This window comes from Canis lupus, chromosome 21 (genome assembly GCF_003254725.2).
Source record: "Canis lupus dingo isolate Sandy chromosome 21, ASM325472v2, whole genome shotgun sequence".
Classification (NCBI taxonomy): domain Eukaryota; kingdom Metazoa; phylum Chordata; class Mammalia; order Carnivora; family Canidae; genus Canis; species Canis lupus.
In genome coordinates this window covers 25,197,965-25,222,379 of record NC_064263.1, presented here as the reverse complement: position 1 = coordinate 25,222,379, position 24,415 = coordinate 25,197,965, and the positions used below count along the sequence as shown (strand labels likewise).

Sequence of the window (24,415 nt, the reverse complement as noted above, 5' to 3'; positions counted from 1 at the left end):
CAGCCTGGGCCCTCCTGGGCAGCTGCTTCCTCCTTGGCCCTCTACCCTGGTACCCCGTCACTGTGTTTACAGTGACAGTAATACTTGGGCCCTGGAACATGGGAGGAGGGCCTCCTTCAAGCTTCTTGGGGTCCACATGACCCTCTCTTCTCCCCCTTCCTCAGGAGAGGCTCCTGGCGTTGGTCTGGCTTCCTGGAGAGTGCCCAGTTTGCCCAGCCCCGGCTGTGGGTCGAGGAGTCTTGCTAAAGCTGTGCTGTGGGCCAGCAAGGATGCTCCCCATCTCTCAGAGAATCCAGGTCCAAGAGACCAGTGCCTCTCTCTGGACCATTGGATGTGTAGTCTCTTCCTTGATCTCCTTCCTTTTAGACTCCCCTGTTCTATCCACTTTCCATGTGGCACCATCATTGTCAAGGTCACTATGTCCTTCGCTGCTTAAGCCCTGCCATGGCTCCCCATTGTCCTCAGGATAGAGGCCAAGCTCTTCAACCTGGCATTCAAGCCTTTTCTTGTGAGTCCCTCAGGCCCACACACATTCTGTGCCACCCACCGCTCCATTCCAGCCTCACATGACCCTCTGGTCACATTATCACAACACGGAGTCTTTGCTTTTGCCCTTCCGTCTGCCTTCTATGCCCTCCTCCCTACATTGTCCACCTGACAAACTCCTAATCTTCCATCAAGTTCCAGCTCAAATGACCCCTCCTCTGGACAGCCTCCACAGGCTGGTTAGGAAGGAGTTCCTCTGAGCTCCATGGCTCCTGGGCTTCTCTTGGTTGTGGCTTAATCACCTGAGTGGAATTAGTCCATGTCTGTGTCTTTCTCCCCCTCCAGACTGGAGCTTCTGACCAAGTCTGATCTGAGACTGGGTTTGCAGGGTCTCTCTGAGGTTAGGTGCATGGGGACACTGGCAAGTGTTTGCTGAGACTTTATGACTCCTGGGACAGTGGTCTATGGTTATGTTGCTCTGAAAGCCCAGACTCCTGTGGTTCTGAGAATCTCAAAACCAAAGGCTATCAGAAACAGTGAGTAACAGACTTGAAGAAACACTTAGAACTACTGAACTCAGAATTGAGTGATTGGCTTTTCTATTCTCCCTTTGTCCTCCCAAGCTGGACCCTTCCTACTTCTCTCTAGCCCTGCCCACAGCCCTTTCCAGGAGCCTTCCCTGCCTACTCTGACCGTGACTTCTGCCCCTGTGCCTGGTGACCCAGGAGGGCCCCCTGCTGAGAAGGGCTTCTGTGTCTCTTTGCTAAGATAGGAGGATACAGTCCCCACACCAGGATGGAGCCTGATCTGCTAGCTGCATGGAGAACCACCTGCCCCCTTGCCTTACTCATTTCTCAGGAGCTTTCTGGAATAGTGGTGATTCTCCCCATCTGCTCAGTGAAGAACTTGAAGCTCAGAGAGGGGAACTGACCTGACCAAGATTGCACAGTATGGGTGGTTCTAAGCAGAAGCCTGAACGCAGGGTTCTTTATTCCTGAGCCGGGCTGGAGGCATTTGGCTGTGATAGGTCAGGTCAGGGTGGAGTTCAGGGCACTGTGGTTCTGAACTGGTTCAGCTGAGCAGTGTGTCTCTAGAGCACCGTGCGGGCTGGGCCATGCTGGGTCAGAGGAGGGACAGGTAGTTTGGAGTTCTGCTCTGGGGCGGGGTGAATATAATTAGAATATACTGAATATAATTAGAACAGCAGACTTTGAGTAGGGCCTTTCTCTCCTGATCTGTAACATGGGAGGCCGTCCCATATTCAGATATTTTCCAGTGCATGGCCCCCAGAGCCAGGGTCCGAGGGTCTCCCAAGAAGGAGAGAGCCTCTGAAAGAGGCTACTGAAGCCAAGGGCCTCCTGGGAGAGGCTGCAGAGGCTTCACATTCACATTGCTACACTTGCTGATAACATCTGAGGTCACCCCTCAGCTATTTCCCCAGACTAGCCATGGTGCTTGTGGTGCAGAAAGCACACCGAGCAAAGCTGGAGCCTTTTGGCCTTCAGCCCTGTGGAGGACATTTGGGTGGGGTCAGAGGATAGCTTCCAAGATCCTCCCGGTTTCCTAGCCAGCCTTGCCTTCTCTACTTCCCTCAAGCCACAGGGATAACTGTCAGTTCCCAAGACAGTCTGTCTCTTGCTCTGGTTTTTGCTCACTCTGGTCCTCTTCTCTTTCTACTCACCTGACTCCTATCCGTCTTCCAAAATCCAGGTCAGGTGTCCCCTCTTCCAGGAAGCCTTCCCTGACCACCCCACTCCTAATTCCCATTAGGGACCCCCTTGGCTGCTTCAACCCTGGTGCCTCTGCTTCCTTCAGCCTTAATCACCCTGACTTGTCATTGCCTGTTCCTGGGTCTTCCCCCATCCTCCCCTACACTCTCTACCTTGACAGTGAGCTCCTTGAGATCATAGAAGGGTCCAACCCACCTTGGAGTCCCCAAGTGTCCTGCATGGGGACAGGCATAGATATGGCAACCTTTGTAAAGGGTGAGTGAATTAAGGAGTATAAGGGGGTCTCATTCCTCCTGGGGGTCCCTGGACTGCCCTCCCTTCTGAGGATGGCCTTCAGGGTGGGAAACTTAATCTATAGTCAGTTTCCTGCCCGTCTTGTCTTCCTGGCACGTTCCCATCCTCCCTGCCTTCCCCACTTGCTGAAGTCATATCTTTTAAAATTATTTCATAAAATGAGTTTAAATCATCTCCTTTAACTCTCTCGACAACCTTAGGCAGTGCATACTCTTCTTAGATTGGAAGGAAATTGGAACTCTGGTTGTGGAACTGACTTGTCCAGGTACCACTGCTGGGAATGGCAGAATGGGATTTCCCACCTGCTCCTTGTCCTCCCCTGCCCCTCAGTGGTGTCCTGGGTCCAGGTCCTCTGTTTCCCATCATAGTATCTCACCCCCAGCAGTGGCAGGCTGCAAGGGTTTCCAGAGTGGTGATGGGTCACACTCCCCTGCCAGGCTGGACAGGCCAGCCAGGTAGGCGGGTGAGTAGGTAATACATTCATTCTGGAGCTGCCCTAGTAGAAAAGCTGGAATGTTGTCTGGCCACCCCGGAAATTCTGCAGCAGGCCTGGAAACTGCCTCTGCCCCTCCTCCAGGCTTTGAGTTAACTAGCTACAAGGAGAAAGACGCAGGTGGGATAGAGGTAGAGCCAGGTAGAGGGGGCAGGTGGTCTGCTCCAAACTCATTGGCGACCTTGGATGAGATCTTGGGTTACCCTTTCTGGCCTTAGTTTGTTGTTGTTTTGAATTGTGAAATGGGTACAGTAACCATCAGGGTTGCTTCACACTGAGAAAATAGCTGGAAGAGCAGATTCTAGTACCTAGGGTTGTAGAACGTTAGGGTGTTCCCTCTGGCAGATAACTGACCAGACAGGCAGAGTCATGGGGCTTAGAGAGGCTGGTCAGAGAGCTTCCTGGAGCCGAGGGTCTGTGCTGTGGAGGGTAAGAGATCAGCACAATTCCTAAAGTCAGACAGATCAAGGTTATTCTGGAATTTGCTAGCTCTGTGACCCTGGAGATATTAGCTTCTCTGAGCTTCTCAGGATCAAATGAGAAGAGGTCTATAAAACCACCTAATAAGGACCTGGTAAAGAGAAGCACTCCGCTCTTGTTATGTATGATACACATGTTAGAAGATAAGGGAGGGTGTCCCTGAGCAAAGATATGACCATGGGAACTGGCTTTACTGTGCTTTACATGGGAAGATGAGGCTGGAGACAGAGAGGGAGAGTTGTCTAGCGGGGTGGTGGGGGTTTTGGTCAGCCAGGGCCTTGAATGCCAGGCTCAGGAGCTTGGATGTTGGCCTGAGGGCATTACAGAGCCATGGAAGGGTTTTGAGCTCAACAGTATATGGTCAGATTTGTGTTTTAGGAAGCTCCATGACTGCAGCATGAAAGATGGCCCATAGGGGTGGGGTGAAGGCAAGGAGACAAGTGAGTGAGCTGGTGCAATGGTCTGGAAAGGAAACATAAGCCAGAGGCTTGCATGTTGCTTCCAGCTGGGGCACCAGACTCACTCCCCCATTGTAGGGAAATGAAGCAGATGGAAAAGGAAGGGGATGTCCTTATTCCCCTCTGATAAGTCTGAGGTTCTGGTGGATGCTGGGACTTGCACATCCAGAGGGGTCCCTGTACCACGTAACCATCCCCTCAATGAAACCTTGTGCCTAGTGCCTATGAGGGCCTTGCAGACAAGACAGAAACCAAGGCCAGAATCCAAAAGGCCCCCGCTCCAATCTCGGCTCTGTCCTTGGCTTATGGTGAGGTCTTGTGACAGGGCCTCAGTTTCTTCCTCTGTCAAATGGGAGTTTGGTTTCGGTGATTTCTGATGGCTTTTCTAGGCCCTCTCTAGGATGGTATGTGTGTGTGTGTCTGTGTGTGTGTGCATGCATGCGTACATGTGCTCATGCTGTGTGTACGGCTATATGTGACTGTGTATGTCTCTGGGTATGTGGGTATGTCCATGCCTGTGTGTGCTCATGTGGGTTTACAACACCTTGGAGGAATGGTCAGAGGTGGGACAGGGGAGAGAGAGGAGTATTCCAGATAGAGGCATAGCTTGAACAAAACTATGTTGGCTTAAGTACTGTTGAGTGTATACCAGGCAAGGAAGGTGTTGACTATTTGCTACTGTAGGAACTGGAGCACAGACCAGGATGGAGGGAGGGGCCATTGGACATTCAGCTCAGCTCTGCTACCTTCCCCCATAGAGCCACACTCCCGTGAAAGGGGCTGCCTGGGGAAGGAGGCTGGGAACAGCCATCCCTGGGACATGGGAGTTGAGGGTAGACAGCAGGAGGTGTGGGTGGGTAGAGGGCCCTCCTCCTGGGGTGAGCACACACGTGCTTGCCTCTTTTAGACCCAGGTTAGAGCATCGGAGGCAGGACTGGGAGGGCTCTTCCTGGCTGACTTCCTGTGACCAGGAACCAAAGTGCCCATGCTCTTTCCACTTCCCACAGAGCCCACAGCATGGCCTGTCCTGAGAGGTGCTAGAAGCTGGGTACAGCCCCAGGCCGGGGAGCTGTTTTTCCTGTTTCCTGAAGAATTCCCTGCACCCTGATCCAGGCCTGCACATTCATGAGTACGGTACCCAAACAGGCGCAGAGCATCCTGAGAGCAGGGGGCTGGTCAGGTATGGGCGTGTGAGGACGGGGTCCGTGGCCAGGAGGTTCGTACGGCCTCGCCAGTGCACATGTATATGCTGAACCAGGGTTCGATGGAGGGGATCTCCACCTTGCTCCTTCATCCCAGGCTGTGATGATTTCAGGCTTCAGAGCCAGAGAGCCCTGGTGTCAAGTTCCTCTTCAATTCCTAGTGGTGTGACCTTGAACAAAACTACATGGCAGTATCTACTGCGGAGTGAGGGTGGGGGATGAGGCGAAGATGCTGCATGGAAGCTGTTCAGCCCAGGCTTGGCCCCTACAAAGTGAGTGGTTGGGTGTAGGGGGCACCAGGACCAGGAACTCCTGATCCAGACTGACCCATGACCTGAGCCAGGGATGAGCGAGATAAAAGAATGTGCTTGGCTCAGACAGCTGACCCACCTCCAGAATGCCTAGGTCCAGTTCCCCTCCCTCTGGCATTCCCCTGGGCTTTCCAGAGAAGGACAGAACTCTTGAAAGAGAGGCAGTCCAGGTGCCTGTCTAGGGCAAGCCTCAGGTGAGCTGGTCCTCAGGAGGCCACTTAGGGTCAGTAGCTGAGAAATCTGTAAGCGTCAGAACAACTCTGGTAGATCCTCAGAGGAATAATGGAAAGGAGAGCCACTGTCATAAAGCTTAGCCTCCTCTGGTCTCCTATATCCTCTTGTGCTTGCTTGCTTCATTCATTCATGCATTCATTCATTTGTTCCTTCGTTCATTCATTCACTCATTCTCTCGTTGTCATACCTGCTTTGGATCAGGCCTCTTGCTGGATGATTGGGATAGAGAAAAGAATCAAAAGGACCCAACCCTCTAGGAACATCTGGAATATGTTGGGGTAGAGGGTGGAAGGACAGATTCCCAATAGGGTGTGAGGAATGTCTGGGGTGGTGGAGAGGGGAGAGCTTCAGAAACGAGGTGACATATGAGAAGAGCCTTGGGAGTGGGCAAGATGAGGTACAGTGTGAATGTGTTCTGGAAGGGAAAGGTAGAAAGAACAACATGTGCAAAGACAGGTAAGCCTATCAGGGCCCTTATGAGGCAGGGCCAGCCAGAACTGGGCACAGAGGGGCTGGCAAGTGGTGTTGGACAAAGTTAGGTGGGAGATGGTCTCTAGGGAGGTGGGGGTGAGACCCCAAGGGCATTAGGGGTAAGGAGAGGCAGAGGTGAGGGCCAGGGGAGAAGGCTGGGGATTTGGCTGTCTTCATAAGCAGGGCCTGAGGGGAGGAAAGGTGTACTCACATGTTGGTGGGCCAGCCAGTGGAGGGAGAGGGCAGGCAGGGTCAGTCTGGACAGGGGCCATGGCAATGGAGTCCCCAGCTGGCCTGGGAGGGTGGAGGCCAGGATGTCTTAAAACAGGTGGAAAGGGCAGCTTCCTCAGTTCATGAGAGACCTAGGGAAGTCTCCACTCCTCTAACCAGCATCAGAGGTTCCACCCTTAGTAATTAGCTAGAAAATCTTTGTGTAAAGATGTTAACTCTGGCTTGGGGTGGGCAGGGGAAGAGGTGGGGGGAGGGTGCTGACCTAGACGAGAGACCTGCCAGGCCTGGGCACCAAGCGCCAGGGCAGCAGTGTGGAGGGGAACTGGGTGTGTGTGCTTCCCTCGCTGGGCAGAGCACCTCATGGGGAAGTTTTAGGGTGCCATCTCTCCAAGGGTGGGGGATTCAGCTCATGAGAGATCTGAGCCTCAGGAGGGCAGGAAATGTCTGATGTCACCTACAGTTCTGTGATAGAGCTGGACACCCCAAGCCAGTATCCCCAAGGTGGAGGGAATATGCCCCCTCCACAGATCCTCAGTCCCACACTCAGGCCTCCACGTTCCTCCTGTAGCTGTTGGGAGCCGGCAACTCCTAACCCACCTTCCAAAGTGCGGGATCTGATGGTCTCAGCCTTTGTCCTTCCCCACATCACATGACATGCCTTCAGGGCACCCCATTCTTACCCGTGTCTGACAGTGAGTGGCCCTCTCCCCTACCTGTCTTCCTCCCCATCCCTGAGCCAGGAGATGGCCTGGGCCAGGCATCCTGCCAGCCTCCCTCTCCGGCCCCTCCTCCACCCAAACTCCCTCTGTGCCAGTTGCTCTGAACTCTGTCCCTAACCCTTCCAGATCTCTCCCCGCTCGACATCCCCAGGCCTGGCGCCAGCTTGGGCCTCAGCGTCACTCCCCTGGTCCACCGCACTCACCTGCTATACAGCCTCCAGTGGAGACCTTCTGTCGCTATTCCCCCCCACCCCAACTGGTGGCCTGAGAGAGCTTTCCGAAGATTTCAGGAAAAGGCCACATCTGGGCTGAGCCTTATAACTCATACCAGCACAGGGTACCTACTGTGTGCCAGGCACTGCACCAAACACTCTGCACAAATGACTCAACCCTCACAGCAGTTGTATGCTGTAGGTTCTATTTAATCATCTCATTTTACAGGTGAGGAAACAAAGGTGGTCTGGCTCCAGAAGCCTGGTTCTTAATCGCTGGAGTTTGTTGTGCTGAAGGATAGAAAGTTGTAGTTCCAACAGGTAGAGACAAGGGCTGTGAATGGATTCCAGGTTGAGGGGTGTTAGGTGCATTCCAGAAGCCACAGGTCACTGAGGATGGGGCCCGTGAGGCTGACAGAGGCTGGGTTGTGAAAACCTCCAGTACCAAACTGAGGAGGAGCAGGGTTTTCTCCTGAGAAGAGGCAGGAGCCACAGAGGGTTTCAAGCAAAGGAATGATTTTGTCTTTACAAAGGCCCCTCTGGATTGGGGCACACTGAGGCTAGAGGCAGGGAGGCTGATGCAATGGCTCTAGCAGCAAGGTAGAGGCAACACTGGGCTCCATGGAGCAGTGGTGGGATACAGGAAATGCTTTAATGCTGGATCCTGAGTCCTGGCTCTGGGCAAGAGGGGTCCCAACAGCTCGGCCCTGTCTCCTCACCTTGGATCAGCCCTGGCTCCTTGGAGACGAACTTAACTCTTTGGGAGGGAGGTGCATGCTCCCTTCCTCCCAGTTGCACCTTGGCTGACAACGGGAAAGAGAGAAGGTTCTGGGATTGGGGGATGGGGAGAGAAGGGAAACTGAGGGATCTATGTGTCTCTGAGCCCCCTAATCTCAACCTTGGGGGCCCTGAAGTATTGCTGGGAGGCCAGGCTTGGCAGGAAACTCATGGTCTAAGAGAGTGGTTGTTACTGGCCCTGCAGAATCCCCGAGTCCCAGCCTCTCAGGACCTCAGGTTCCAAGATGAAGAGAATTGTACAGCTCCAGATTCCTAGGATGGGGAGGACTCACACGTCATCTGTCTTACAACCCTGAGATCATGACCAGAAATCAAAAGTCTGATGCTTAACCAGCTGAGCCACCCAGGTGCCCCTAGAGGAAAGAACTTTCTAATGCGTCCAGGAAGATAGGGGCTGCCTACTGACCAGCAATGCTTCAGCAGGCAGTGGGCACTGGATGTGAGGTAGAGCCAGCCATCCTTAAAGGCCCCTTTCTGTAAATCTGAGATGACACCACTCTGGGCCCCCAGATCCTCAGATTCGAGAGCTCAGGATCCTTGATCTAGAACGCTGTGCTCCTGAAGGTTCTAGCGCAGGATCACCAAATGTTTTTGTTTCTTAAAGGCCAGATGGTAGCTGTTCTAGGCTTTGGGGAACATATGGTCTTTGTCACAACTATTTAATGCTTCATAAATAGATGGGTATGATTGTGTTCTAGTCAAGCTTTTTTTACAGAAACAGATGGGTGGGCTGCATCTGGCCCTCAGGATGTGGTTTGCCCACACCTTGTTCTGAAGTTGCATGGATCTCATGCATTCTCGAAGTCCCAGGGTTCCAAGGTTCCGGGCCCTCTGGGTCCAGAGAGAGCGCCAGGTCAGATGGCTACAAAAGTGTTGAATGTGGTTGGGTGGATCTTAACCAGGGAATCTGTGCGTGCATGGGGTACCTCATGGCACCCTCCCGGGTCAGGTGAGTGTGTCGGGCCTCCCCCCGCCGAGCGCTGGTCATGACCCTGATGGCTCTTCTCCCCACCCCGCCCTTCCCTCCAGGGCGATGGCCACAGGCCTGGACCACTGGAACAGCACCATCAATGACACCTGGGACGGGGATGAGCTAGGCTACAAGTGCCGTTTCAATGAGGACTTCAAGTACGTGCTGCTGCCCGTGTCCTACGGCGTGGTGTGTGTGCTGGGGCTGTGTCTGAACGCCGTGGCGCTCTACATCTTCCTGTGCCGCCTCAAGACCTGGAACGCGTCCACCACCTACATGTTCCACCTGGCCGTGTCCGACGCGCTGTACGCGGCCTCCCTGCCGCTGCTGGTCTACTACTACTCCCGCGGCGACCACTGGCCCTTCAGCATGGTGCTGTGCAAGCTGGTGCGCTTCCTCTTCTACACCAACCTTTACTGCAGCATCCTCTTCCTCACGTGCATCAGCGTGCACCGGTGCCTGGGCGTCCTGCGCCCGCTGCGCTCTCTGCGCTGGGGCCGGGCCCGCTACGCCCGCCGGGTGGCGGCCGCCGTGTGGGTGCTGGTGCTGGCTTGCCAGTCCCCCGTGCTCTACTTTGTCACCACCAGCGTGCGGGGCAGCCGCATCACCTGCCACGACACCTCCGCACCCGAGCTCTTCGGCCAGTTTGTGGCCTACAGCTCGGTCATGCTGGGCCTGCTCTTCGCGGCGCCCTTCGCCGTCATCCTGGTGTGCTACGCGCTGATGGCCCGGCGGCTGCTGAAGCCGGCCTACGGGGCCTCGGGAGGCCTGCCGCGGGCCAAGCGCAAGTCGGTGCGCACCATTGCCGTGGTGCTGGCCGTCTTCGCCCTCTGCTTCCTGCCCTTCCACGTCACCCGCACCCTCTACTACTCCTTCCGCTCGCTGGACCTCAGCTGCCACGCCCTCAACGCCGTCAACGTGGCTTACAAGATCACCCGGCCACTGGCCAGCGCCAACAGTTGCCTGGACCCGGTGCTCTACTTCCTGGCCGGCCAGAGGCTCGTGCGCTTTGCCCGAGACGCCAAGCCGCCCACAGACCCCACCCCTACTGCCCCGGCTCGCCGCCGGCGGGGCCTGCACAGGTGGGACAGAACTGACGTCAAGAGGATAAAAGATGTGTCCACCAGCAGTGAGGATTCTAGGCGGACAGAGTCCACCCCGGCTGGTGGGGAGAGCTCTAAGGACGTCCGGCTGTAGGACCCGAACCCCTCAGGCCTGTGCAGGTTTATCAGGTGGGAGTGGGGCTGTAGGGACTAGGACTTCTTCAGAAGGGCTAGCCTCCCTGGATACGGCCCACTAGTGACTCATGCCCGATGGTCAAGGGAGCCCTGGCCTCGATGCTCTGTCATTTGGCAGATGTTCTCTGTGGCCCAGAGATTTCAACAGTCCCTATGACGCCGGTCACAATGTGTGTGTGTGAGCTGGGGAACAAGGTTTCAAGAAAGGCAAGGGTAAGGGGCCGGTGCTGCCCCCGCCTGACTCCCACAGGCTGTGCCTTCCAGGTATTTAGCCTGATCAAGTCAAATGGAGAAACAGGCCCAGAGAGGAAAGTGACTTACCAAGGTCACATAGTCTGGGCCTGAGCTGCCTAGGAGGGGCAGGGTTATGGGTTGACCAAAGGACCCTGGTAAGGAGCCAGGGCAGAGCCAGAGCTTCCTACAGAGGGCTCTGGGGCAGGTGTGGATGCCACAATGGACACACCTCTGAGAGAGGAAGGTAATGTCAGGGAACCACTGTCATAGACCCATCTGGAGGCTCCCCTGGGCTGGGAGCCAGTTTCAGGCTATAACTTCTACTGAAGTTGTTGTTGCCTGCTGCGTTGCACCCTATTGTGTGGTTTGAGCATGAGGATGCAGACTATGGAGCTCTTGCTGTCCACACTGGGGTCCTTTCTCCAACCTGTGCTTTTCTGCCACCTGCCTTCCCACTAGTTGCCTCAGTGCTAGTGTCACGTCAAGGATCCCCTCTCCAGACCCCAGGTCATCCCTCACTTTAAAGCAAACTGACTTTTGTGCCTGGCTTTACTGGGTGCAGACAGGAGGCAGATGGGGTCCTGTCCTTAGGATACCCCAGTTTGGGACTTAATGGCTATGGCCAGTCATGTGCTGGTAAATGTTAAACCATCTAACTGGCTCTCCAGGGCATGAGGGGGACCCCTTATCTGTAGCATTGCCAATTGCCATGGTGCAAATACTCTTGCCTTAGCCGATTTCAGACTACTAATGTGATGTCAGCCTCCTTGCGAAATTCCTGAAAATTTAACAGTTGCTCTTGCAAGCAGGTCTGAGATGCTCCAGCACACCACTAGATAGTGCTGAGTGGCTGGGGCTGGGGACCAGGGGGTCAGGGAGGCTTCCTGGAGCAGGGGACACTCCTGAGCTGTAGCTTCTGAGCAAAGCAGTTCATCAGAGAAGAACATCCAGGTGCAGGGTGTGTCCTGGGCAAAGATATGGGGGCAGGAAAGCAGGGTATGCAGGATCTGGAAGCAGGCTGGGCAGCTGGCACCCAGGCTCAAGGCAGGAATGAGGCTGGGGTGGGTCGAGAGGGTACCAAGTCAGGGCTCCCTCCTTGCCTTTACCTGAGGTTTCCTTTGCACTGGGCCTTAGTATAGGAGAGATTCACTTCTCTTTCTGCCCCATCCTCTGTTACGGCATAATAGTTGGTGCTCAGGCCAGGTCAAGCTCAGGGTGAGGGAGATCTTTCTCACCTGTGACAGATTCTGGGTCCAGCCAGGACCACTGTGGAGATTTGTAGAGCTCGGCTGGACAGGGCCCAGCTCAGCCTTAGGGCAGGAGTTGGGCAAACCTGACGGGCTTCACTCTTAATCTCAAATGTAAAGACTCACTCCCTCTCCCTCTGGCAATACTCCTTGCCCTATGAGAGAATATTCTTTTCTCCCCCCAAATGCTGCCTGCCTCTTATAACTTCTTTACCCTTCCCACTCTACTTTGTCAGAATGGAGTACCCCCCTGCCAAGGGTTGCTCTATTTAGAGTCTAGCTTCACAGTTCCTTCTTACAACAGGGACCCATCACAAGCCATGACCCAGAAAAATTACCCTGCATTGTGCAATGTGGGTGACCTGTTCAAAGTAGTGTGAAAGGCTTACCTCCCACATTCTAGGTTCTATACTTCTGTTAATGTAACCACAGTCCCTATGAGCTTTTTTTGTGACTATCTTTTACAGACTGTCCTTGAGCCTTTCCTGCAGGCCCAAGCTTATCTCTTTCTTACCAGCTGCTGCTCAGGCTGGATCCCATCCTAGTTTATAGGAACCCAGGTAAGATTACACCCTAGAGTCTAAATGCTGGGCTCAGATACCCTTAGCCCTGGTTAGGCCCAGAGGCAGGAGGTTATACATCTTGATTTGGGGGGCTCTGGAGTGTGCATCTGTGGTTAGGGGTAGGGCTATGGCCATCACAGGCCCAAGTTCCCTTAGTTCCCATCCCTTTCATGTCCTGCATGCCTGCCGCCCCCCAGCAGCTGCCCTGGAGACCCTGAGAACCCAGGGCCCTATAGCACATGGAGCCAACACTATGGCCTGGCCCCAGGAAGCCTTCCTTGAACCAGCCACCTGCACTTTTCTAAGGACAAAGGATCTAGAGGAAAGGAGGGCCTTAACCACCATCTAATCCAGGGTTAGACACTGCGTGGGGGTAGGGAAGAGGGTCCCACCCCTAGAACCCAGTCAGACCGCCTGACCCCTTGAAGTGGCCACCTGGCCTTGCTGCTCAATGCCCAGGCCATCCACCTAGCAGGTGAGGTTCCTGATCCTCCTGCCTTGGGCTATTTTCAGCCCAAGTAAGAGCAGGATTTTCCACTCTCAAACCCAGACCATTGTCCAGTAGTGACGTGAGGGGACCTGCCTGCTCTCAAAATATCTCCTCTTACTCATTAGGCCTCCCTGGTCCCTCCCAGCCACCGCTCCTCCTCGCCCTGACATCACTTCCTGGGGCTGTTGACTCTTGAAGGCCACTTGAAAGGGCATAGCCACCTGACGGGGACCCCAGGGATTATCCAGGCCCAGCTGTAGACTCCAGAGGGCCTTGCCCAAGGTCACTCTGCAGGCCAGCATGGTGCCTGGATGTGTGCCAGGGGCTCAGGCTGGCCCTGCTGCTCTGCTCCCTTTAGTTCAGGTCAGTGCCTTTGTGGGATTCCTGCCTTCACCCCCCACTGCCCCAGCTCTTCCCATCCTGGTGGTTGGAGCTATTGGATAGAGCTGTGGCACTGAAGTCAGGGGCAGAGGAGAAGAGAGGGGGGCAGTGGGGTGAGGTGGGGAGGAAAGGCCTGCTGTCCAGCTTGCAGCAACTATTCTCGGTGAGCTCTGTGTATCCAGGACAGGGGCCCTGGCACATGGGGCAGGGCGGGAGGGTATCTCTGCTGTGGATGGCATGCGTCCCAGGTCCCAGGAGGGAGGTCAGGCTCCCAAAGCTACCCCTCTGCCACCACCATTGTTATGGCAGATTTGGGCTCTTCTGTTTAGAGTCAAGCTCATGAGGAAGGATACACATGCATTACCCCATGTCCCAGGCACCATGCCAGACCCTCTCATCTCTATTATTTATTCTTCCCACAACTGTGTGAAATAGACACATTATCCTCATTTAGCAGATGAGGGCACAGGCTCTGAGAAGTGAAGACTTGCTCCAAGTTATATGGGCAGTAAGAGGGTGAGTCAGGATTGAATCCAGGCCCATCAGATGCCCACATTAGTTCCCTTTCCAGTAACCCATGCCACTTGCTGGGCAGGAGGGTCTGTAAGCAACTGTAAGCAACCCTTTGGGTGACTCAAAATGAAAAGCGTGGTGTAGTGGGGATGGGGTTAAGAGCACAGATTTGATGCCCATACCCCCTCTGTTTGAGTGTTGTCTCCATTTCCTCCAGCAGTGGCTCCTTGGGCAGATTACTGAGTCTTGCAGGACCTCAGTTTTCTCATTTCCGAAAGGACACACTACCACCCATGTGGGGCATCGGGTCAGTACACACAAAACACTTAGAACAGTACCTGGCACATGGTAGGCATTTACATGGCAGGCTCTGTGCCAAGGTGATACAGAGGCAAACTGGCTGCACCCTGCCCTTATGGAGTCGACATAATGTAGTATATAACCACACTAGGATACATTATTTGAAGGAAAGGAATGTCCAGCCAGTGAGCAACAGTGGGCCTCCTGGGACGAAGGCTTCCCCAGGATATAGGAGGAGGTAGGGAGGTCTACCCTGGGATAAGGTGTGGGGCTACCCTCTGCCCTGCGTGGCACTGGGTGGCCTTCAGGCCCATGGACCTGTGTGTGCTTACAGAACCTTGTCCCTGTGCCAGGCTGTGAGAGGGCAGCAGGGAGGAGCAAGAGGGGGAGGATGAGGGGAAAGGAAGGATGCCCTTGATAACAAGCTTCTATAGCCAGCCCCTATGGACCAGCAGGCTCCCACTCACCCATGGCAAAAGGCTTAACCATTTCTCCCTGATGGTCTCCATCATAGGGTGCTGCAACTACTTCTTCATTCAACCAAGAGCCTGGAGACCCACGGTGGCAGGACTGACTGGGAGCTGGGCCAGAGCAGCCAATGAATGGGCAACTTTTGCTGTGTGACCTGAGGCCAGCTGCCTGCCCTCTCTGGGCCACTCTCTGGAGCTTGGAGCCCTTGCCACCCACTTCCCACTTCTTGCCTCAGTTAGGGCCTCAGCTACCTAGATCTTCAGCAAAGGCACAACTAACAGTTGCTCCCCCAGGCACTCCCCAAACTCCCTGGGTTCTCAGTTCTAAGGACTAGAGTTGGCAGCAGTTCTCCCCTGGCATCAAGTGACAGAGAGGTAAAGCAACTCCATTGGCACCTCACGGTGGGTTGGAGTGCAGCTGATCCAACGTCTGATGCCCCTGCCTCTTGCAGGGCAGAGGGTGGAGTCTAGCCCGGAGTGCCCGAACTGCAGCAAATGTGTTTGCCTTTCCAAGCGGCATGCACTGGTGGGGGGTGGAGATGAACCCCAGAAGCCTAGCTCTCATCCTCTTCTGCCCTGTGCACCATGTGACTTGCTGAATGCCTTCGCCTCTCTGAGCCTCAGTTTCCCTATCTGCTGTGGGGCGTGGCTCTGCCCAGCCACTCTTCCTCTGGTATGGTTTCCTGAGCTTGCCTCTTTCTTGGCTCCAGCTCAGCCAGGTGTCCAGTCTTAGTCCTGTCCCAGCCAGGAACAATGGGCTGGGCTGGGCCAGTCACTCCTGGCCCCAGACTCAGTCCCCAGGGGCTCACCCTGGACTATTTTCAGCCCTGGGAGATGGAGTCAGAAAAGGATTTTCCACTCCCAGCACAATGGCTGCCCTAGACCATTGTCCAGCTGTGACAGGAGATCCGCCTACCCCAAAATATCTTCCCTGCCCCTACTGTGTGGGCCTCCCTCTCCTGTTCCTCACCCCCCCACCTGGACATGGCTTCTTGGGGCTGTTAACTCCTGAAGGCTGTTGTGGGTTCATGTAAGCCCCCTGGAAGACATGACCAGCTGGAATCAGTTTTCTCTCCTGGCAGGGACCCCCAGGAATCCTTTGACTATTTAGAGGGACGAGAGGCCCAGAGAGAGCTGCGCCTTGCCCAAGGTCACACAGCAGTCACTGTGGACACTAGATGTGAGGCCAGGGCTTCCTGTCTCCTCCGGCTGCCTCTGCTGCCCTCATCAGCTGTGCCTTCTGAGAGCTTGCCCTGGGGGGGCCCCTGTGGGCATGCCAGAGAGAGGCCCAAGGGACACGAAGTGGCAGGGGGATAGCTTGGAAACCTGGAGCACCCTATTCAGCCCTGTTTCTTTTTGTTTTTTGTTTTTTGTTTTTAACCAAATGTGGCTTTAGTGGTCACAAAACCACTCTGGGGAAAGAAGAAGGTTGGGGTGCACAAGGAGGCTGAGGCAAGAGGAGCAGTGTTGTGGCCCCTCTCAACCATCACCGGCTCTGTGACCACAAGTTCAGTTTCTTTGTCTGTAAAATGGAACGGCTAATACTTCTTTTTCCAGTTTACTGAACAGTAAGAATGCGGCAAGGCACAAACCTCACTGTTTTATCTTCCTCCTACCAGTACTGTCTGCTGCATGTCTAATTTCCCTTTCCCATCCATAAATTGTTTATTTGGCAAACTCCAAATCTTTGAGTCACTTGTGAGTAACAAAGTTCACTCCAGCTTACGGTTCCGATGCCAATGACATGAATGCCCACCCCTTCCTCTTTCCTGGGGCTGGGAGGACCCTCCTCACCCCTTCTTTGGGGCCCTCTCTCCTCTCAGTGTTGGGCAAGGCAGGGAGGAGGGAAGGGACTGGTGTATCTTCCCCAGGACTGGCCACAGCCCTTTTTTTGCTGTCCTTGCTTCTCTAGCCAGGACGGTGTGACCCTCATCGCCCCCTGCACATGGAGCCCTCCCAATACCAGCCCACAGCTTTGTACAAGAGCCTCTTCATTCACCCAGCCTGTGTGTGCCCCATCTTTCTTGCTGAGACTCTAACTCCTCCACCCCTGTCTCCTGAGTGACTTGCCTAGAGCACCCCTCCCCTGGCTTGGTTGGGAATTCACAACAGCAGGGATGTTTTCGAGGTCATTGAACCCAGTGTGCAGCTTGTAGGATCAGCACGGGGGGTGGTAGAAGGTTGGGGTAATAAACTCTGAGAAGGTGTCTGACCCCAATGGTTTTCGAAAGTGGGGTATTTTACCCCTGCCTATCCTTAGATCGATGTCCTGGAGCCAAATTCCAAATCAGCAGCCACATGAAAAGTCCCACCTCGTTGTGGGATTAAACTGTTAGGCCAGCCTTTGTGACCAGAGCAATTGCAAAATGTGGGGGAGGAAATTCAAAGCCTACTGCATGGGTCACCATGTGGCCTGGGCTAATGTGTGCGTGCGTGTGCATGCGTGCGTGCGTGTATGTGTGTGTTTATGTCTGTGTTGAGTTGTCACATCTGTGTTCCAAGGAGACTGCTGAGGGGGAAGGGCAGTCCCCACAGACACCGAGCAGATACCTGGAGACAGAAGGGCTTTGGGTGGGTGGCCAGCCTGGAGGAAGCAAAGGGAAGAGAGGCTGCCAGGAGGTCCAGCTAATGGAAGGAGATGGGCTTAGGGATGGCAGGAAGAGATGGGGAGTGGGGCGAGGGCCCGGTGTGGGCGTGCTTCATGGCCCAATTCAATTAAGCTCCCTATTCTTAATTTCCTACTAAATCCGGGCCTGCCAGCTCTGTGGACTCCTTTCTACTCCCCTCATGCCTCATTCTCCTTCCTTTTCCCCAGCTCCTCTCCCTCCATACTCCTCATTTTCCTCCTCTTTTTGCCCCTCGGTCCCAGAATTCCTGGGAACAAAGGGAAGCAAACGGGGACGGTCAGAGCATCAGACCCAGGCCTTCAGCTGGAGCAGCGGCTCACTCCCTTCCCCACCTCCCTTCCCGGGCTGGGCGTCTACAGCACTAGGTCCCCGGTTAGCGGACGCTGCCCTGCTGCCCCCTGGTGGCCAGAGTGGCTGCAGCTGCAGGAACGGGGACTGAGGTCCACACCTCTGCCTGCGGGGCGATGAAAGAAAAATGAAAAAAAAATAAAAATAAAAAATAAAAAAATAAAAATAAAAAAAAGAAAGAAAAATGATCCTGCTGGCAGCCAGGGTGCTGGAGAGTGCCGGGGGGGGGGGGGTTAGGACGGAGAATTGAAATGGAGAAAACACAGTTTGCAAAACATATTGTGACTTGCAAAACAGGTAATGGAGCTTCATCAAGCCATGATGCCCACCGCAGACGATCTGAGCTCACCCTTATAAACACCTGTGTACTTAGACTCACAGGTTCCAGAAGAATACAAACTGATCTAATAGTAACACTCCTCGAGGACTCCTGTGCTCCCAACATGGGATTGCTGACTGCTCCAACAACTCCCTGTTCTGCAAATTCTGACCAACCTCTGCCAAAGACTCTCCCTTGACTACCTCCTGCAACACCCCCCCCCCCACAATCCCATAAGTACCCTTCTCTAACTCCTTGCTTTAGAGACACCCCCAGGGGTCCTCCAGTGTGAGGTCTTTGCTGCAGCAGATGATAAGCCCAGGCTTGCTGGCTTCAGGTGTGTTCCTGGTGGAGCAGGCTGCCCTCACTGACAAGAGATTCCTGGGTGAGAAGGTGACATGTCAGCTCTCCACTCCAGCCTGCCCACCCCCATGGGCTCTCAGGGACTGCCCCATCTAGAGCCCCGCAACCCTGAACCGACCCATCATGGTGCACTCTGGCACCAGGACAAAGTGCCACACTGTATTTTTTTCCCTCAGGGGAAGCACACCATGTCCAGCATTTGGCTCTGTAAAGGCAGGATTGAGGGGCGGACAGAGCTGCGCCATGTTCAGAGTGTTGCCTCTACCAGCCTCCCCAGCTTGAGGTTTCAAAGACACAGACTGGGCCCTCTCTGGTTCTTTGGGGGGCAGGAGGGTTGTCCCCAAAGATGGTGTCATGATGTCCCCTAGCCTTGTGTGTCCCTGTGGCCTCCTGTCTACCTTCCAGGCCTGGATGGGGTTCCCCACCTTCACTGGCTGTCAGGAAGACACCCAAGCTCTGGGTTCGAGGACACAGCTGGGTGTTTGGGAGAGGGGCTAGAGGCCCTCCTAAGGGGCTTACAGATCTGAGGGTGGACCTAGGCCCCAAGGACCAGCTCCAGTCCGGGAGCTCTGCTGAAGGGAAGCCAGAATCTTCTCCCTCTCTAAGGGTGAGGACTCCAAAAAGATCTGTATATGCCCCGCAAGAGTCCTCTCTGCACCCTAACATCATTTGCCCCATCTCCCCCAGCTCAGGGAAGGAGAGATCACTTTCTCCTGGCATCGCTTCCCCCTGAGGGAGAGCCCTCCTCCCTGTCTTCCCAGCTTGGCCTGAGGGGCACACAGAATATTTGCCCTCAGCCTAGCTCAGCCATGAGAGGGAGGGTATGACCATGACCCTGAGTTCGTCTTTCTTGGGCCCTTGCCCCCAGTCCTGCCCCATTCCAGTGCCTCTACACACCCTCAGAGCCCCGGACCCCTGGGTGCCCCTAGAAGTCCTTGCCTCCTCACGGGGTAGCCTCTAAGACTGGACTCCTCCTCCTGGAAGGTGTGACCAAGCTCAGCTGGTCCTCCTAGCACCCCTTGTGACTACCTCTGGGCAGAAGTCAGGGTTCACCCACTGCCCATGAGATGTCTATAATTTGGATTCCACTAGCACATTAGTAGGTAAAATGCATCTGACTCTCATCATGTGGAAGGGGAAGCCCAAGTGCAGGGAGTGGGCAGTACAAAGGTGAGCCAGCCTTCCAAGTCCCACCCTCACATCTTCACTGCATCTGCAGCCCTCACCCACAAGCTTTTCCTCCACCTATATCCAAGTGCCTTCTTTTCACGATACTTAGAAACCACATAAACCTTAGGCTGTTTACATTTGAATCTTGGCTCTGCTACTCATAAATCAGATGATTTTGGGCACTTTGGTTTCCTCATATAAGATTCATATTTTATTTGAACTCTGTCTTTTCCTACTAGGGTGAGGTCTCCCAGGGAACAGGGGGCCTTGTACTTTTGTCACTGATTTATCCTCAGTGCCCAGAACAGTGCCTGGCACATGGTACACAATTGTTGAATGAATGAATGAATGAATGAATGAATAGCAGCTCAAAGTGAGGAATGAGATAAACTCTATAAACTGTTTTGCAGAATATCTAGTACCAATGGGTACTCATTAGATGTTAACTCCTTTCCTTTGCAAAACAAGTCAAATTAATCATTTCATGTAAGGTTCACAATGGCTCTTTGAGGCAAAAACATTACCATTGATTCATTCCTCCATTTATTCAAGAAATATTTACCAAGAGACTACTATATCCCAGGTACTGTCATTGTAGATAGTTGGAAATCATCAATGAATAAAAAACAAAGACCTTTCCCTCGTGGAGTTTACATTCAAGGGGGGGATGAGAGAGACAAAAGCACCAGACTTAAATGTAAATTCCATGGCATGCTAGAAAGGGAACAGCAGAGCAGAAAGAGGGATTGGAAGAGTGGGAAAGTTGGGAGTAAGGGGTGGGGTGGATATGATTTTAAAGAGAACAGTCAGGTGAAGCTCAGGAGGGACCCAAAAGAGAGAATTTGAGCAGACTTGAAGGAGTGGGAGTTAACAGAGGGGGTCTCTCAGGGAAGAGTTTCCCAGACAGAGGGGAGTGTAAATGGTCCCACTACCTGCGTAAGGAGGCAGTGGCTGGGGTGGAGGAAGGAGGAGTGGAGGCCAGAGATGAGGGGAATCTGGTAGGACATGGAATGAGGCAGAAAGTAATGAGAGAGTTACAATCTGGCTTATATTTTAGAAGGATCTAGCTAGGGGTGCCTGGGTGGCTCAGTCGGTTAAGCAGCTGACTCTTAATCTGACTCATGACTCAGGTCATGATCTCAGGCTCATGGGATGGAACCCCATGTTGGCTCCACACTCAGTATGGAGTCTGCTTGAGATTCTCTCTGCCCCTCCCCCCACTCATGCATGTTCTCTTTTTCTCTCTCTAATATAAAAACAAATAAAAAAGGATCTGACTGCTGTCTTGCAAATAAACAAGAGCAGGGCAAGAACAGGAGCAAGAGCAGTAAGGAGCTAATGCAGGAAGCCAGGAGAGAGATCGTGGGGATTGGGACCAGGTGGTAGTGGAAGTGGTGAGAAATGGACCAATGCCAGATGTATTTTGAAGGAAGAGCCAATAGGATTCCTGATAGTTTTTTTCCTACAAGGTTTGGCAGGCAGTGAAACTGCAGTCCAGAGGAGGCCTAGAGGGTTGGCACAGACATTCGGGTCCCTGAGTTGGGTGGGGAATGGAGCTAGGAAAAGCAGGAAGGTGCCCAGGTCTGGGGCAGTGTCTGGGGGAGGAGAAGGCAGGATGAGAGGAAGGATTCTGCTGCAGCAGGTCACAAACCAGCCCCGGGGCAGCTGGGCGTTGATTTGATCAATGGCTTTTTCCTCTTCCCCTGAATTCCCCTATGATGGCCTTTTAATTGGGTCCATTTGTTCCAAGATCTTGAGCTGAGCAGACACCAGAGTATTTGCTTATTATTAAATAGATTAGAAAATGGCCCTATGTTTGGGGCTGCCAGAAAGTCAGAGCAGCTGCGTGGCTTCTCTGAGTAGTAACCGCAGGCCCCAGGTTCACTGCAGAGCCCATGCCAGGCATCTTGTCTTCATCTGTGCTGCCCGTCCATCTGCACTGTCTTTGGCCCTGCCTGGCTCGCCTGCTAAGTATCTCCTCTTCCTCCAAGATTCACTTCAAAATCCCCTCCTCAGGAAGCCTTGCTGATCACCATTCCTGCTCTTGGCCTCATCTCTCTGGGCAGAGCTCTCACAGGTAGGGTGAAGGACACCCCAGTGGAGGGCCTGCCTCCAACAAAAGCCACAGTCCAAATTGGGGGCTTTTAGGAGGACACCCAAAGAGCATTTAAATCACAGCCCCACTTAAGTAGAAAACACTTTTCCAGTTCCCCCAGTTCCTCCCCACGGAGGAGCTGGACTCAGAAAAAGGGTGGAGGGTGGTATAGGCAGGAAGGGGCAGAGAGAAGTGTCAAATTCATATCATGTGTGGAGAAAGGAGGACCCTCTTTTACTGCTGGTGCAAGCCACTCTGGAAAAGCGTATGGAGGTTCCTCAAAAAGTTAGAAATAGAACTACCCTATGATCCAGCAATCACACTTGCTGGGTATTTATCAAAGAATACAACAACACTAATTCAAAGGCATACATGCACCCTGATGTTTATAGCAGCATTATCAACAATAGCCAAATTATGGAAACAGCCCAAATGTCCATTGGCTGAGTGGATAAAGAAGATGTGGTATGTATACACATACACACACACACACACACACACACGATGGAATATTACTCAGCCATAAAAAAAGAATGAAATCTTGCCATTTGCAATGACGTGGAGAGAGCTAGAGAGTATTATGCTAAATGAAATGTCAGAGAAAGACAAATACCATATGATTTCACTTACATGTGGAGTTTGAGGAACAAAACAAATGAGCAAAGGGGATAAAAAAGAGAGACATCAGTCAAGAAAGAGACTCTTAACTATAGAGAATAAACCAATGGTTATTAGAGGGCAGGTGGGTGGAGGGATAGGTGAAACAGGTGATGGGGATTAAGAAGTGCACTTGTGATGAGTACCATGTGTTGTATGGAAGTGTTGAATCACTATATTGTACACCTGAAACTAATAGTACACTGTAAACTAACTGGAATTTAAGTAAAAACGTAAGAAAAATAAGGTGCACTATTCTCTGTTTAGAAAAATTCATATCATGGAAATGTCAACTCATCTGGAGAAAAAGAAAACCATTTCCTGGCAGTAACAAATTCAGACTGTTAAGGAAAACAAAAAACAAAAAAACCAAAAAACCACTGGTTACTTCCATGTAATCATTATCCATTGATTTGCTCTGTGAAAGATGAGAATTTAGGTTTCTTTCCTCATTCTCCTACTGTAATTTCTGGGTAAAACAATATTAAGTGCTTACATTTTTATGACCTTGAAAGTATTGTTTGCAATAACATCTTATAGCATTCTATGAGTACATTTTCTTTCTTGCGTAACTTTTTGTTTTCCCTAGAATTAATAATTGTCTCACTGTACACCCTTAAGAGGGACATATGCTAAGGACAAAGAAAATTACAAGGAAATCTTAGTTTTTGTAATCATATCATGAGTGGCTATTGAGCCCTTGAAATATGACCCCTCTGAATTGAGTTGTGTTGCAGGTATAAAATACACACCGGGGGGGACGCCTGGGTGGCTCAGCGGTTGGGTGTCTGCCTTTGGCTCAGGGAGTGATCCTGGGGTTCTGGGATTGAGTCCCACATCAGGCTCCCTGCATGGAGTCTGCTTCTCCCTCTGCCTATGTCTCTGCGCCTCTCTCTCTCTCTCTCTCTCTCTGTGTCTCTCATGAATAAATAAATAAAATCTTAAAAAAAAAAAACACTGGGTTTCAAAGACTTGGGTGCAAAAAAAAAGGTGGTAAATATTAATTTTTTATATTGGTTGTATATTGATATAGTAATACTTTGGATATAATGAGTTAAATAAAATATATTACTAAAATTAATTTCATTGATTTCTGATTACTTTTCTAATGTGGTTCCTTGACTATTTTAAATTATACCTGTAGCTTGCATTGTATTCTATCAAACCAATCTAGGCAGTGATTGCCAATGGCTGCTAGTGGATATAGCAGTCTCCTACGACCTGGACAACACTGACCAATATAACATCACAAAAAAAGAAAAAGAGATATGATGTCTTGCTGATGTGATGTAAAAGGAAATACACACCACCACATATGAATTCTTGCCAAAAAAGTTGAACCCGAGTCTGATCAAATCTCGGATTTAACTACCACTTTTCAGGAAATGCAGGGTACATAGGAACATATTACATGACAACATGAAAAATTGGCTAGATTCAGAATCTGATAACTTTTACAGGATAAATGACCTAGTTTTTTTCCATAAATAAATGGGGGAAAATGGTAAAGGAATAGACATAGGAATAGAAGTCAAAGCAAAGGTCCTGTCTCTCCTCACTGTTACAAAAGTATAATAAGGCCTGCCCCAACTTCCTAAATGTTCAGAAGCCATTTATCTTGAAGGGTTAACAAGGGAAGGAAATCCGAAACAGAAAAAAGGCTGGAGAACATGTGGGTTTTCTCCACTGTTATAAGCTGCACTATGCTCCCCCCTCAAATTTATATGTTAAAGTTCTAACACCCAGTACCTCAGAATGTAATGTTATTTCGGGAAAGGGTCTTTAAAGAGGTAACTGAGTTAAAATTAAGTCACTTGGGTGGGCCCTAATCCAGTGTACTTGTAAGAAGAGGAGATTTGGACACAGACATATCTAGAGGTAAGGTGACGTGAAGACATGGAGAAGACAGCCATCCACAAAGCTGAGGAGACCCAAGATCCACCTTTCACAGCCCCAGGAAGGAACCAATCCTGCCATCACCATGATTTTGGACTTCTAGCCTCCAAAACTGTGAGAAAATAAATTTCTTTTTTTTTTTTTTTTAATTTTTTTATTTATTTATGATAGTTACAGAGAGAGAGAGAGGCAGAGACACAGGCAGAGGGAGAAGCAGGCTCCATGCACCGGGAGCCCGATGTGGGATTCGATCCCAGGTCTCCAGGATCGCGCCCTGGGCCAAAGGCAGGCGCCAAACCGCTGCGCCACCCAGGGATCCCAGAAAATAAATTTCTGTTGCTTAACCCCCCAATCTGTGGTCCTTGTTATGGCAGCCCTAGCAGACTAATTCATCCAACTGTCAGTGGGGCAGGCG

The 24,415-nt window shown here is 52.2% G+C and overlaps 1 protein-coding gene across 14 annotated transcripts in view; it reads left to right on the top strand.

Moving 5' to 3' along the window:
- The window catches only part of P2RY2 (purinergic receptor P2Y2), a 47,350-nt gene extending 24,327 nt beyond the window's left edge, over positions 1-23,023 (top strand). For 4 of the 14 annotated variants that reach the window (XM_035703851.2, XM_049098910.1, XM_035703852.2 and 1 more), the window contains exon 2: positions 9,149-23,023. In XM_035703851.2, coding sequence (XP_035559744.1) covers positions 9,153-10,286 — 1,134 coding nt within the window. In that variant the 5' untranslated portion in view covers positions 9,149-9,152 and the 3' untranslated portion in view covers positions 10,287-23,023. The remainder of the gene's footprint in view (positions 1-9,148) is intronic. The other 10 variants (XR_007404640.1, XR_007404638.1, XR_007404639.1 and 7 more) reach the window with 10 other exon arrangements.
- Positions 23,024-24,415: the final 1,392 nt, after the last annotated feature.